The following is a 14,268-nucleotide window of genomic DNA, read 5'->3' as shown; positions in this document are numbered from 1 at the left end:
TCTGCTATATATCTATTGGTGGGCATATTACAAACCCATGATTTATCTTTCTCCATGTCACCACTGCTCTTTTCTTTTTTTCTTTAAACAGCTGTGATTCCACTCAAATGTATGCTTCATTGATATTTGTCAATCATAAAGGCTCACCTCTAGTAGAAAATACAAATATATTTTCACGATTTCAGTTATATCATCAAATCGATAAATCACAGCACGTTTTTGGACTCATTCGGAACTTTTAAGAGTTCCTATTCTGTTAACTCATACCCAAATAATGTTGTTGACTCGTCCTATACTCGTATTCCTGGCCAAAGCATAAATTGGAGGAAAAAAAACGTTGAAAACCCCACCTCAAACTTGTATCTCAAACAGACTGTTAAAAAATGATTGCGATTTCCTCAAAGAGTATGATGTCATACTCCTGAGGAGGATGAGCTGGCCAATCAGCGGTCTAGAGGAGGATGAGCTGGCCAATCAGTGGTCTACTTGCATGAATATATTTAATGACCGGTATACGCCCACACCATTCTGTTGTTGGGGTACGCCACCATCGTCCCAACACAGAAAAGCTGCTTTTTAACATACTTAATTACCATTTTTTGGAAGGAAGACTGTTTCACTCATGTTGTAAGTAATTCTAGGTCATTTTTCATAGAAATCTGGAAACACTGGACAGCTACATAAAAATATTGTTATAAATATTTATATTCCTAAGTTGAAAATGATACTGTTGCTGCTTCCTGTTGTCATGGATTTTTCATTTACAGCCCAGTGTCAAAATACATTTACATTTTAGTCATTTAGCAGACGCTCTTACAGTTAGTGAGTGCATACATTTTTTTCCCATATTTTTTTTCATACTGGTCCCCCGTAGGAAACGAACCCACAACCCTGGCGTTGCAAACACCATGCTCTACCAACTGAGCTACACGGGACTAAAATACTGGTTTTAAATGTCCAAATTCATTATCAATATGCTGAAATAGGTCAAAATACTCTGTACACATACACTACCAGTCAAAAGTTTGGACACACCTACTAATTCAAGGGTTTTTCTTTATTTTTACTATTTTTACATTGTAGAATAACAGTGAAGACATCAAAACTATGAAATAACACATATGGAATCATGTAGTAACCAAAAAAGTGTTAAACTAATTATTCAAATAGCCACCCTTTGCCTTGATGACAGCTTCGCACACTCTTGGCATTCTCTCAACCAGCTTCATGAGGTAGTCACCTGGAATGCATTTCAATTAACATGTGTGCCTTCTTAAAAGTTAATTTGTGGAATTTATTTACTTCTTAATGCGTTTGAGCCAATCAGTTGTGTTGTGACAAGGTAGGGGGGGTATACAGAAGATAGCCCTATTTGGTAAAAGACCAAGTCCATATTATGGCAACTCAAATAAGCAAAGAGAAATGACAGTCCATCATTACTTTAAGACATGAAGGTCAGTCAATACGGAACATTTCAAGAACTTTTTAAGTTTATTCAAGTGCAGTCGCAAAAACCATCAAGCGCTATGATGAAACTGGCTCTCATGAGGACCGCCACAGGAATGGAAAATGCAGAGTTACCAGCCTCAGAAATTGCAGCCCAAATAAATGCTTCACAGAGTTCAAGTAATTGACACATCTCAACATCAACTGTTCAAAGGCGACTGTGTGAATCAGGCCTTCATGGTCTAATTGCTGCAAAGAAAGCACTACAAAAGGACACCAATAATAAGAAGAGACCTGCTTGGGCCAAGAAACACGAGCAATGGACATTAGACCGGTGGAAATTTGTCCTTTGGAGTCCAAATTGGAGATTTTTGGTTCAAACCAGCGTGTCTTTGTGAGACACGGTGTGGGTGAACGGATGATCTCGGCATGTGTAGGTCCCACAGTAAAGCATGGAGGAGGAGGTGCTATGGTGTGGGAGTGCTTTGCTGGTGACACTATCTGTGATTTATTTAGAATTCAAGGCACACTTAACCAGCATGGCTACCACAGCATTCTGCAGCGATACGCCATCCCATCTGGTTTGGGCTTAGTGGGACTATCATTTGTTTTTCAACAGGACAATGACCCAACACACCTCCAGGCTTTGTAAGTGATGGAGTGCTGCATCAGATGACCTGGCCTCCACAATCTCCCGACCTCAACCCAATTGAGATGGTTTGGGATGAGTCGGACGGCAGAGTGAAGGAAAAGTAGCCAACAAGTGCTCAGCATATGTGGGAACTCCTTCAAGACTGTTGGAAAAGCATTCCAGGTGAAGCTGGTTGAGAGAATGCCAAGAGTGTGCAAAGCTGTCATCAAGGCAAGGGGTGGCTATTTGAAGATTCTCAAATATGAAATATATTTTATTTGTTTAACACCTTTTTGGTTACTACATGATTCCATATGTGTTATTTCATAGTTTTGATGTCTTCACTATTATTCTACAATGTAAAAAATAGTACAAATAAAGATAAACCCTTCAATGAATAGGTGTGTCCAAACTTTTGACTGGTACTGTACGTGTCACAATTGTGTTCAGATTACTTGTATTTTGCTAAATTAGTACCTTATAAACTACACATGCACCAGCATTTTCCAATCGTCCTCAAATTGATTAGCTTGTTGTATTGTAATCAATAGCGCACGCAAACTAATCACATAGACATTGTATTGAAATCAATGGGACAATAACCGCGGTGACATGTACCATTTGTGCTCTTCTAAAAGACAAACCACAACAAACTTGTGTAAATTACATATACCTGTCGATAGATGAGAACCTGTAGTAGCCATTTATCAACTCATCTCCTTGTGCAACCATGTTGACGGTAAATGGCCAATACGAAAAAGGAAACGCAACACTTTTTTGACTGGATAATTTCAACGAATCGTCACCTCACAGGTAGTTCTACATAGTGACAGGGGTTGGATTTCATTTGAGTGACAGCTTGACTGTGAAATCCGTGTATTTGTTTGTGGCCAGTGACTTTTATACAGAAATTGCTCCAAATTATTTGTGCCATTTGAGTTTGAAAATGACAACTGCGTTCTAAGTCATGCAACGGACAGGTGCGTATGATAAAACCAACAGTACCAAACCAAAGATATTGTAGCATCAATGTAGCATCATCTTGATGACTATAAACTGTTATATTAACATTACTAATCTGAGGTAAAAAGGATGTGTAATTCCACAACATTTTATGTTTTGAAATTGCAAGCTTGTGTAAGTAAGGTAGTAACACAAACTGTCCACATTAGGTAAATTAGCAATAGAAAATAATTTCATATGGCCAAAAATATCCAACAACAATAATTCAATTTAAGATGATAGTATATGTTACCCACTCACAAACTATTCCAACAATGACATCTATTTCTCACTCATTTAACCATTTAGAGAGTAAAAAAATGCTCTCAAACACAATTGAACCAGGCACTCTAGATTAGAGCTTCCATAGTGTCTGTGCAGCAGCCTGAACGTTCCACATCCTTACCTCTAGCTCCAGTATTCTGAATTCCAAGAGCTCATTCTGGTCCTTGGAGTCTTGCAGCTCCTGTTGCTGTCGACTGCATTTTCCATCCAACTTTTCCACCTGCAGAAGACCAGAGGGATAGCATGAAGGTCAGAGCCTGCCAGTAGCATCGACTTCCATACCCTATACAATATCAAGTGGTGCATGGTGAATGTTCAGATCCAAAATGACTACCATGTATCACCCTTCTTGCTAGCAGACATTGGTGGGGGACAAAGTGAGTTGACTTTAATATACAAAGTAAAGTGCATCCAGTAATGATGCATTGTGTCATGCAATATTACGATCATATCAATGATATCATTGCAGGACAGACCTTTTCCAGCAGCTCCTGATTCCTCCTGAAGAACAGCTGTTTCTCCTCTACCCACTTGGAGTCCTACGAGAGGAGAACTAGGTTTCAATTAGGGAAAAGTGGTCTTCTCTTACAGATGTACTTACTTTGATCACTCTGTCGTCGAATATCATTTTTCTGCGCCGCAGGAAATTTAAACCTGTAGTGTATTCGAGTTTTAAAAAGTATTCTAAAGATTGTAATTCCCACATAAACATTTCTGACTTGATTTGCTCTAAGGAAAATTGTATCAACCCCTAAAAAAATGCCATATAATTATAACACACAGAATAATTAAAATGTCCTGTTGCTGCTGTGAGAAACTGGTCAAATTAAGAGAGTACATCTGTACTTGCAACCATAGAATTAGAATGAGTGTACCAAATTAGTTTCCCAGTCAAATTGCCATGGTCTGAGGTTCTATGCCCATTCTACTCATTCTATTTCAATGGTTACACATTGAAGTGTTATACAAAATCTACCATATCCCGTAAATAGATATCATAGCTATCCCACCATGGATAGCATTTCAGTTTGTTAACTGAACTGACCCACAGTGTATGAAATACTAGTGTCAATCACAACCCCATTCAAAATTGTTCTTCACTGTTGTGAGGCAACAGAATCAAAACCATTCATTGACATTCCTCTCAGTCCCCAAGATTAATCACTATTGACAGTCCAACTTACATTTGGTACTCCTAGTATGTAAATAATTGCATAATAACTATGGTCACATACAGTACAAGCCATCCATGCACAGTAATTCAGAGACTGGGACATTGTGTATAGCCTTCCTCTATGTTGTAGGATGTGTCGTAAATGGCACCCTATTCCCTTTATAGTGCACTACTTTTGACCAGACATAGCCCTATGGACCCTGGTCAAAAGTAGTACACTATATAAGGAATAAGTGTGCCATTTGGAAACAGCCCATGTCTTAGTGTTGGTCTGTGGGATAATGTCCTTTACCTGTCCTTTGTGGGCGAGCTCCTTCTCCAGGTCTTCTATCTTGGCCTTGTACCTGAGAACATCTGCATGGAGCTGCTCCTGAGCCTGGGACACACAACATATCCACATTAACATCAACCATTTCATACAGCCGTATGAGACGGGTGTTGTTGTTATAGAATACATGGGCAGTGATAGTTGTAGTGGCGTATATAACCTGTATGCAGTCTTATACACAATTTTACTGAATACAGAAACAAATCTGGCATGACCGCATCCCTATTGCCCCAGATAATGTCAAAAACACAATCTTACGCGGGTGACATTTAACTGAAAATTAATGGCAGTGGTACTGTACCTTAGCTTCCATCTCAGCATCCAGAAGGCCCCCTTGATGTTCCTGTAGCAGGGCGTATGCCCTCTGTAAGGCCTGGTACTCTCTGGTCAGCTGCCTGAAGCGCAGCTCCGACTCCTCGTTAGCCAGTCCCTGTGTTGATGGACGGACCCCAGGGTTAGAGAGAAGACATTGGGAACAGGAGAGAGCGAGAGGGAAGCCAGGATGAGGGTTGATGGACAGAGAGATTAGAAACACATTGGTTCAGAAAGACAGAAGTGAAAGTGCTTGAGGCGGCAGGTAGCCTAGCAGTTAAGACCGTTGGGCCAGTAACCGAAAGGTCGCTGTCTTGAATCCCCGAGCCGACTAGGTGAAAAATCTGTCGATGTGCCTTTGAGCAAGGCACTTAACCCTAATTGCTCCTGTAAGTTGTGCTGGATAAGAGCGTCTGCTAAATGACTAAAATGTAAATATTGCATGGATGCTGATTTGCTACTGGTGCTTATGCAAAGGTTATTGATCCCTTATCATAAATAAAGTTCCCTCCCCACCCAGGGTCTGTGTCTATTTCCTGTGATGTGAACAGCTCTCACCTGATCCAGGTCTTCATCAGGAGTGGCTGGGGTGCGGTCCATGCGAAACGAAGCCAAGGAGGATGTCTCCGAGTCCATGGATTCCTCATCGTATCCAAAGAAGGTGTCCACTACAATGTGCCTCTGTGTAGGGAGAGATCACAGGATTGTTTGGAAATCAGATATTTCCCAAGGCAGATTACTGTATTATTGTATTGTATTGTGTAAATGTGGCTTCCTCTACCTTTATTGGCCTGTTGCTTCGTTTATGCCTCTTCTTCCGCAAGAGCTTTTCCCTATCCTGAAAGACACAGAGTATATCAGACCTACCAACAAACAAACATACAACTTTAGCAACCATGGATACATTTCATTTGATCAGCTAATTGTATCTGGCAAAGAGCAAAATAGTCAGATACTGTGTGTCGACCAGTTCTCTTTGTGCTTAGTAAATCAATAGTCAGATACTGTGTGTCCACCAGTTCTCTTTGTGCTTAGTAAATCAATAGTCAGATACTGTGTGTCCACCAGTTCTCTTTGTGCTTAGTAAATCAATAGTCAGATACTGTGTGTCCACCAGTTCTCTTTGTGCTTAGTAAATCAATAGTCAGATACTGTGTGTCCACCAGTTCTCTTTGTGCTTAGTAAATCAATAGTCAGATACTGTGTGTCCACCAGTTCTCTTTGTGCTTTAGTAAATCAATTGTCTCTTGTGACAGACTGCTAATATACAGTAAATGTTAGCTGGCCAGTGCACACAAGATTTGGTTCTGGGTTCAACCGAGATTAGTAAATCAACACCTTTGATCATTTTAGAAGTGAAAGCCTATTTGTAAAATGTACTATTTGACTAAATGTATTTGAATGATTTTTACATTGAAAAAAATTTAATATCCCGTAATAAATGTTGTTAAAAAATATAAGTAAATGCCTATTGTTAGTGGTGAAGTCATATTTCTATATATATACAGTGGGGAGAAAAAGTATTTGATACACTGCCGATTTTGCAAGTTTTCCTACTTACAAAGCATGTAGAGGTCTGTAATTTTTATCATAGGTACACTTCAACTGTGAGAGACGGAATCTAAAACAAAAATCCAGAAAATCACATTGTATGATTTTAAAGTAATTAATTTGCATTTTATTGCATGACATAAGTATTTGATACATCAGAAAAGCAGAACTTAATATTTGGTACAGAAACCTTTGTTTGCAATTACAGAGATCATACGTTTCCTGTAGGTCTTGACCAGGTTTGCACACACTGCAGCAGGGATTTTGGCCCACTCCTCCATACAGACCTTCTCCAGATCCTTCAGGTTTCGGGGCGGTCGTTGGGCAATACGGACTTTCAGCTCCCTCCAAAGATTTTCTATTGGGTTTAGGTCTGGAGACTGGCTAGGCCATTCCAGGACCTTGAGATGCTTCTTACGGAGCCACTCCTTAGTTGCCCTGGCTGTGTGTTTTGGGTCGTTGTCATGCTGGAAGACCCAGCCACGACCCATCTTCAATGCTCTTACTGAGGGAAGGAGGTTGTTGGCCAAGATCTCGCGATACATAGCCCCATCCATCCTCCCCTCAATACGGTGCAGTCGTCCTGTCCCCTTTGCAGAAAAGCATCTCCAAAGAATGATATTTCCACCTCCATGCTTCACGGTTGGGATGGTGTTCTTTGGGTTGTACTCATCCTTCTTCTTCCTCCAAACACGGCGAGTGGAGTTTAGACCAAAAAGCTCTATTTTTGTCTCATCAGACCACATGACCTTCTCCCATTCCTCCTCTGGATCATCCAGATGGTCATTGGCAAACTTCAGACGGGCCTGGACATGCGCTGGCTTGAGCAGGGGGACCTTGCGTGCGCTGCAGGATTTTAATCCATGATGGCGTAGTGTGTTACTAATGGTTTTCTTTGAGACTGTGGTCCCAGCTCTCTTCAGGTCATTGACCAGGTCCTGCCGTGTAGTTCTGGGCTGATCCCTCACCTTCCTCATGATCATTGAAGCCCCACGAGGTGAGATCTTGCATGGAGCCCCAGACCGAGGGTGATTGACCGTCATCTTGAACTTCTTCCATTTTCTAATAATTGTGCCAACAGTTGTTGCCTTCTCACCAAGCTGCTTGCCTATTGTCCTGTAGCCCATCCCAGCCTTGTGCAGGTCTACAATTTTATCCCTGATGTCCTTACACAGCTCTCTGGTCTTGGCCATTGTGGAGAGGTTGGAGTCTGTTTGATTGAGTGTGTGGACAGGTGTCTTTTATACAGGTAACGAGTTCAAACAGGTGCAGTTAATACAGGTAATGAGTGGAGAACAGGAGGGCTTCTTAAAGAAAAAACGAACAGGTCTGTGAGAGCCGGAATTCTTACTGGTTGGTAGGTGATCAAATACTTATGTCATGCAATAAAATGCAAATTAATTACTTAAAAATCATACAATGTGATTTTCTGGATTTTTGTTTTAGATTCCGTCTCTCACAGTTGAAGTGTACATATGATAAAAATTACAGACCTCTACATGTTTTGTAAGTAGGAAAAATGCAAAATCGGCAGTGTATCAAATACTTGTTCTCCCCACTGTATATATATATGGGTTTTTTTTTACCCCTTTTTCTCCCCAATTGGTAGTTACAGTCTTGTCCCATCGCTGCAACTCCCGTACGGACTCAGAGAGAGGCGAAGATCGAGAGCCATGCGTCCTCCGAAACACGACCCTGCCAAGCCGCACTGCCTCTTGATACACTGCTCGCTTAACCCGGAAGCCAGCCTCACCAATGTGTAGGAGGAAACACCGTACAACTGGCGACCGTGTCAGCGTGCAGGCACCCGGCCCGCCACAGGAGTTGCTAGAGCACAATGGGACAAGGACATCCCGGCTGGCCAAACCCTCCCCTAACCCGGACGATGCTGGGCCAATTGTGCGCCGCCTCATTGGTCTCCCGGTTGGCTGCCGGCTGCGACACAGCCCGGGATCAAACCCGGGTCTGTAGTGACGCCTCAAGCACTGCGATGCAGTGCCTTAGACCGCTGCTCCACTCGGGAGGCCCGAAGTCCTATTTCTAAAAGGAGAACTCACTCTTGTCAGGTCGTCGATTATGCTCTGCTGCTCCAGCACCTGCAGCTTAAGGAACTCAATCTCCTGGTCGTCATGTGCCTGGTCCAGATCATTCAGAGACTTACAGTTGGATTTCTTCAGCGGTGGGTGGGAGCTGATCTTCTCCTTCTGCACACACAGAAAATACCTTTGTGAGTGGAACCAGTTGTAAGTCTATCTCTCAGTATGTGCTCATCATGAAAAATGAAGATTTGTGGTGGTTAGGGTACTGAGGCCAAAGCCACAATATTATGCACTTCTAAATCTACAAGACTAATGCAGACTTTAAAGCTTTGGTTCCATTTACTTTACTTTGATAAGGACTGTCATCGTGGCCAATGTGTTGCAGACAGTCTTCATAAACACTTGAGCTATTGAGGCATGCTATGCTTGTACTAAACTATTGGAGCCCTGGTTGTATTGAGATCTGTGCGACGATGACACTCGCCATAGAAATATAATTACTAGAATAGGAATTCCCCTTTTAAGTCAATGTTCTGTAATTATATTTCTATGCCACTCACCATCTCCAGGTTCTCTTTGGCCAGGCCTTTGAGTTTCTCTTCCATGCGCTGCAGGGTCTGGCTGAGGTCATCATTCCTCTTGTTCAGCATCTTGTTCTTGTCCAGCATGGGCTTGCACTGCTTCTCCGACTCCCGCACACGCTTTAGCTGAGAGAGAGAGAGAGAGAGAGAGAGAGAGAGAGAGAGAGAGAGAGAGAGAGAGAGAGAGAGGCTCGTCAAGTCAACTTGGCAGGGGACTAAATACTGTAATTGTAACTTCTTAGCAGGTACATTCATTGCATGTTTAATGAATCCAGATGAAGACAGATTGTTATCGTTCAGTGACAGAGCATTAAGATGTGATTCTCTGCCAGGCAGGGAGAGTTCAGAGTGACCAGGTCATACCAGTTCATTCCTCTCGTCCACTAGCAGTGAGTTGCGGTCCTCCAGCTTGCGGACGGTGGAGTTGAGGTCAGCCATGCGCCTCTGGTTCCTGCGCATGTCCTAGGTTGTTCAAACCGAACGCACTGTTAGCTCACTGGCATCTTACAACACACTACATTCACTCTTGGACGCAGTCTTTGACACAGCGACAACAGTAAAAAGATTATATGATGTTCTATAATATAATCAATTATTTCAATAACATGTATTATACATTGAATAATAAGATGTTGGTTATCATTTTATACGTTTCTGGGACGTTTATTTTTGGAGTTCAATTATTGGGTAATTCTTTCTACGTATCAGTCACATCTCTCTAGAAATATTAGCCAAAAAACAGTCGTTTTCTGTCATGTAGTGGTTTTCAAGCAGACCACTAACCCAGAATGTGAGACTGCATTGAAACCTCACAGACTTATTGACTGACCAGCATTCTTCAGAAACAATGCTCTTCAGAGCCCTTCCTTCAGTTCTTTGTTCAGTACCAGATAGAAGCTTGTTTTATTGTAGAAGGTAGGCATTTAAATACTTGTTTGTTGTGGTTTTCATTTGACAAAATATCTAGTACTACTGGTTTGTCATGTTTTTAAAAAGTGATATTGCTCTCATAGAAAGTAATTCCTTGAGCACTACACATGTAGCATAAAAACTGAAATGTGCATATGAAGATATGAAGGGATGCATTTGCCCTATAGTTAGAATTTTGTATTTTGTTGGTGGGGCACTATGGAGTAGAGATCTTCATGGACCCGTTCCGAAATGGACATGGGGCTTTCCCACACGGACCTGATATATATATATTTTTGTTATATATAGAGACTTGTTCCGAACGGACCCGAGGATAACTTGACCCGTTCCGTATAGACCTAGTCAGATCCAGACCCGATCTTTATTAACCGAAGCTGATAAAGCGGGAGAGGAGGGAGAGAGAGGTCCCGCTCTAGCATGCGGGGGAAGGGATGTACTGTGAGCGAGTGAAGGGAGGAGGGAGGGAGAGATGAGAGACAGCAACCAACTAAGCCGACTCGCGCTATAGTAAACTAGTAGTTGCCATAAATAGGTTATTTATCATCATATATGAGGTATTATATGAGTGATAAAACTTTCATATAGAGAATGGCCACACCCAAACTGTGTTTGTTTGACACTGTGTGAAAGCAGTTTGATCATTGTCCTGCAATGTGCAAAGACCATGTTTCTCTGTATGGATGAGGTGATCGGAGTGATTCGAATTGTAGGCTAATTTAATCCTATCCTTAAAAGTATATTTCTGACCACTTATTCATGTCATTCTTCTCAATCTTTTTTCCGCATAAACTGTGTAAACTAGTATAGGCCTACAGTATTTTACATCTCATTATCGGTTAACTGTCCGATTAATTTCCATTTCTTTTGAAATTGGCTTCATTGTTACATTTCAATAATATACAGGCTGTTTTGTACCATTTCCAAGTTCCCCTCTGCCTTTCTATGTCGTACCGGGCTGCCACAGTGCTCCGCCCCGTCCCCAGCCCGCCCGGGGATCTCTCTCTTGGGGCTGCCCAGGTTACACTCTGCCTCCTTGACCAGGAACAGCTGGTCATCCAGGGCATCCTTCTGCATCTGCATCTTCTGCAGCAAACCAATGGCATTCTCCAGCTCCTTCTCCAGAGAGAAGATGGTGCGCTCTTTGGACTTGATCTCATCCACCTGAAGGAGGGCATAGCAAACAGGAAACTCAGAGAGTGGTTAATGGGACACAGAGAGATGGACAGGACAGACTGACTGTCTCAATGATTGATTGATTGATTGATTGATTGAGACAGACAGACATGTGCACAGTTCCATTCAAAAATCCATTCAAAAGAGCAAGGGTGAAAGTAGATTTAATGTATTCCTGGTACGGGACCTCCTATGTGTTCATGCGCTTGCGGCTGACAGGAGGTAATGATTAATGATGGTGTAATAGCCTACATTTTTCTTGCCATCTTTGTTTAAATTATTGTGATGTGCTCTTGTTTTACCGGTACGCTGTACCAGCGCAATTTTTTGGTCTAGTACTCCATACCAGACCGTACTGGCTTAATTTGACCCCTGCAAAAGAGTATCATGTGAAAGAATGATGTATCATATCATGTAACATATGTCATTTGATGATGACCATCACAATTAGCAAGAAAATATAAATGGATCGTTCCATGAAATGAGTGCCTTTTGCGTCCCTTTAATATTTTAAGTAGAAATTGTGCACCAATATTGCATTTTAAAAGCCTGTTGTATTAAATTAATTGCCTTTCAATAAAGACCACATGGAAAATTCAATAAATCAATACAATTCAGCATTTTGACATGGCCCTCCATCAACCCTGCATCACTTCTAGGAAGAGTTTAACCCACTTAATCCACACATTTCTCAAAGTTTCACCATCATTGTAAAGCCCTGGTTATTTTGTTGTTTAGACAAAGTCATTTCAGAAGAATATTATTTATTTCATGTGATAAGTGATTCATTTACGTCTGTTTGTCCCTCATTTTAAGGTCAACCCTGTTACGTGAACTGAACTTTCGTTTTAATATGGTGAAACTATTCCTTTAAAAAATATTTTTAAATAAGAAACATTAAACATCTAATAGTCAAATCATAGAGTAAAAGCAGGTGAGCTAGTTCTACTATTTTTGTCAATTTGATGGTGTTTTAGGGTGGGAAACTGAGAAATGTTTTAACAATTTAATTTTTTGGGGTGAAGCTTGCATTCAATTGCCACTCCCTGTTGCACACAACACGCTTCCATTCACCCTGTAACAAGGGGATGTATGGCTGATTTAAGAATAAATTGTCAACCCTGTAACTTTATTTGGCACTTAATAAGCACTTAGTATACATTTTTATTTACTTAATCTCTTGAGATGGGAAAACTTGCTTTTTATGAAGTTGAACATGTGCTCTTTATGACAGAATATAACAATTTGGTGAACTATATAGACCAGCTATGGCTACGTCTGGTATTCAGTAAGACATGCATCCACAATCAGACCCTCTGCTCTTCCCTCTACCCATCCTCCAGTCAGACAGTATTTACCAGTCTGCGGATGTCCTTCTCGCTGTCCCACTTGATCTTGGAGATCTGTTCCTGGTGCATCTGATGCTCGGAGCGCAGATCCCCGGCCTTCATCTTATCCGCCTGGATCATGGTGCTGAGCGCCTCGTCCGTCTGCTTTTTGTTCTGCTTGAGCTCAGAGATCTCTTGCAGCAGCTTGACCCTCTCCACGTCGAAAAAGCGCCGTGCCTCCTCCTTGGCCTCTAGGGTCAGCGCCGTGCGCACCTTCTCCCCGCTGCCGTCCCGCATGGCGCTCAGCGCCGCCTTGAGCCGCTGGTTCTCCTGGTCCTTGATCTTTGCCGTCCGGGCCTGCTCCTGCTCGTGCTGGCGGACCAGGTTCTCCCTGAGTGCCTGGAGCTCCTTCTGCTTCTCCTCGTGCCATTTGGAACGCTGCTCTGTCAGCGTGGCCGTGTGCCGGTGCTGCTCCTGCTCCCGGATCCGCTTGCACTCCTGCACCTTCTCACGCTCCAACTTACTCACCTAGCCCCCGGGGAGAGAGGTAGAGGAGCCGAAGAGAACTGGGTTACACTATAAAAGCAGCAAGGTCAGAGAGATACCATTCTCCTCATCTATCACCTATTACGTAGATAAAGAGATTCATTACAGTGTCAAATATAATTAGAAAAACAGATAATGGCAGACAGACCAAGACCAAGCAGAGATGTCGATCTACCATCGCATAACGGTTGGCTTAGGTAGTGCAGGTGAATGTACAACACAGCAATAGCCTATATCTACTGTGTGCCAACTGTGAAGGGGTATACCTCAGCCAGACCAGGTCAATGTATAACTCAAAACATTACTGTACATCTAAGTAGAACCTTATAAAATTTTGAAAGCTAGCTGTATGTCAAAGGTTGTGTGTAGTAACCATATGTAACAAATTAATCTAAACAACATGCGTAAGACATTCAAAGTTACACATCATCTGCAGTTGAACACACTGTTATAGGTGTATTTGAGAAGGGATGATTTCCATGCAATGTAGTGTTACAAAATGGCCTACCTTGCATTTCTCTTGATGCAGTTCTATTTGAATGTCAGTCAGTTTGGACCGGAGATCTTCGTTAGCTGCCTGTAGGGCAGAGATGAGCGCTTCGGGCTTCTCGCCCTTGGTACGCCCCTTCTTCGCCATTGAGTCAAATACTACAGCTCCTCCAATGCTTTCATAGAGACTTCATAGACATGAACAGAGGCCCTCCCGAGGTTTCCAGTTCTTCCTCTTCCTCATTATCTTAGTAGACAGTAGAGCTGTGTGTGGGGAGGAATAAGAAACATTTTTGACAATTGTCATTGAAGGATATGAAGCTCATCTCAACTTAACTGTTTACATTCATTGATTATTCAAGTCTAATAGTAAAGCAGTTCATTGCATGGTGCTGGCAATATACAGTACAGTATTGGCAGTAGCCGCTGGCAGGAGTGGCTCATTGATTTAGA

The 14,268-nt window shown here is 42.0% G+C and overlaps 1 protein-coding gene across 2 annotated transcripts in view; it reads right to left on the bottom strand.

The window, feature by feature from the left end:
- The window catches only part of LOC311135655 (janus kinase and microtubule-interacting protein 2-like), a gene marked incomplete at both ends in the record, with an annotated part of 29,468 nt that extends 15,505 nt beyond the window's left edge, over positions 1 to 13,963 (bottom strand). The window contains 12 exons of one of the 2 annotated variants that reach the window (XM_084169678.1): positions 3,486 to 3,584; positions 3,841 to 3,903; positions 4,831 to 4,914; positions 5,168 to 5,296; positions 5,737 to 5,859; positions 5,960 to 6,016; positions 8,787 to 8,933; positions 9,329 to 9,475; positions 9,713 to 9,811; positions 11,231 to 11,440; positions 12,811 to 13,308; positions 13,835 to 13,963. In XM_084169678.1, coding sequence (XP_084025804.1) covers positions 3,486 to 3,584; positions 3,841 to 3,903; positions 4,831 to 4,914; positions 5,168 to 5,296; positions 5,737 to 5,859; positions 5,960 to 6,016; positions 8,787 to 8,933; positions 9,329 to 9,475; positions 9,713 to 9,811; positions 11,231 to 11,440; positions 12,811 to 13,308; positions 13,835 to 13,963 — 1,785 coding nt within the window. The remainder of the gene's footprint in view (positions 1 to 3,485; positions 3,585 to 3,840; positions 3,904 to 4,830; positions 4,915 to 5,167; positions 5,297 to 5,736; positions 5,860 to 5,959; positions 6,017 to 8,786; positions 8,934 to 9,328; positions 9,476 to 9,712; positions 9,812 to 11,230; positions 11,441 to 12,810; positions 13,309 to 13,834) is intronic. The other variant, XM_084169679.1, reaches the window with a different exon arrangement.
- Between the last annotated feature and the right edge of the window lie 305 nt (positions 13,964 to 14,268).

Source organism: Coregonus lavaretus (assembly GCF_964263955.1).
Source record: "Coregonus lavaretus genome assembly, chromosome: 10".
NCBI lineage: Eukaryota > Metazoa > Chordata > Actinopteri > Salmoniformes > Salmonidae > Coregonus > Coregonus lavaretus.
This window is presented reverse-complemented; position numbering and strand designations above follow the sequence as displayed.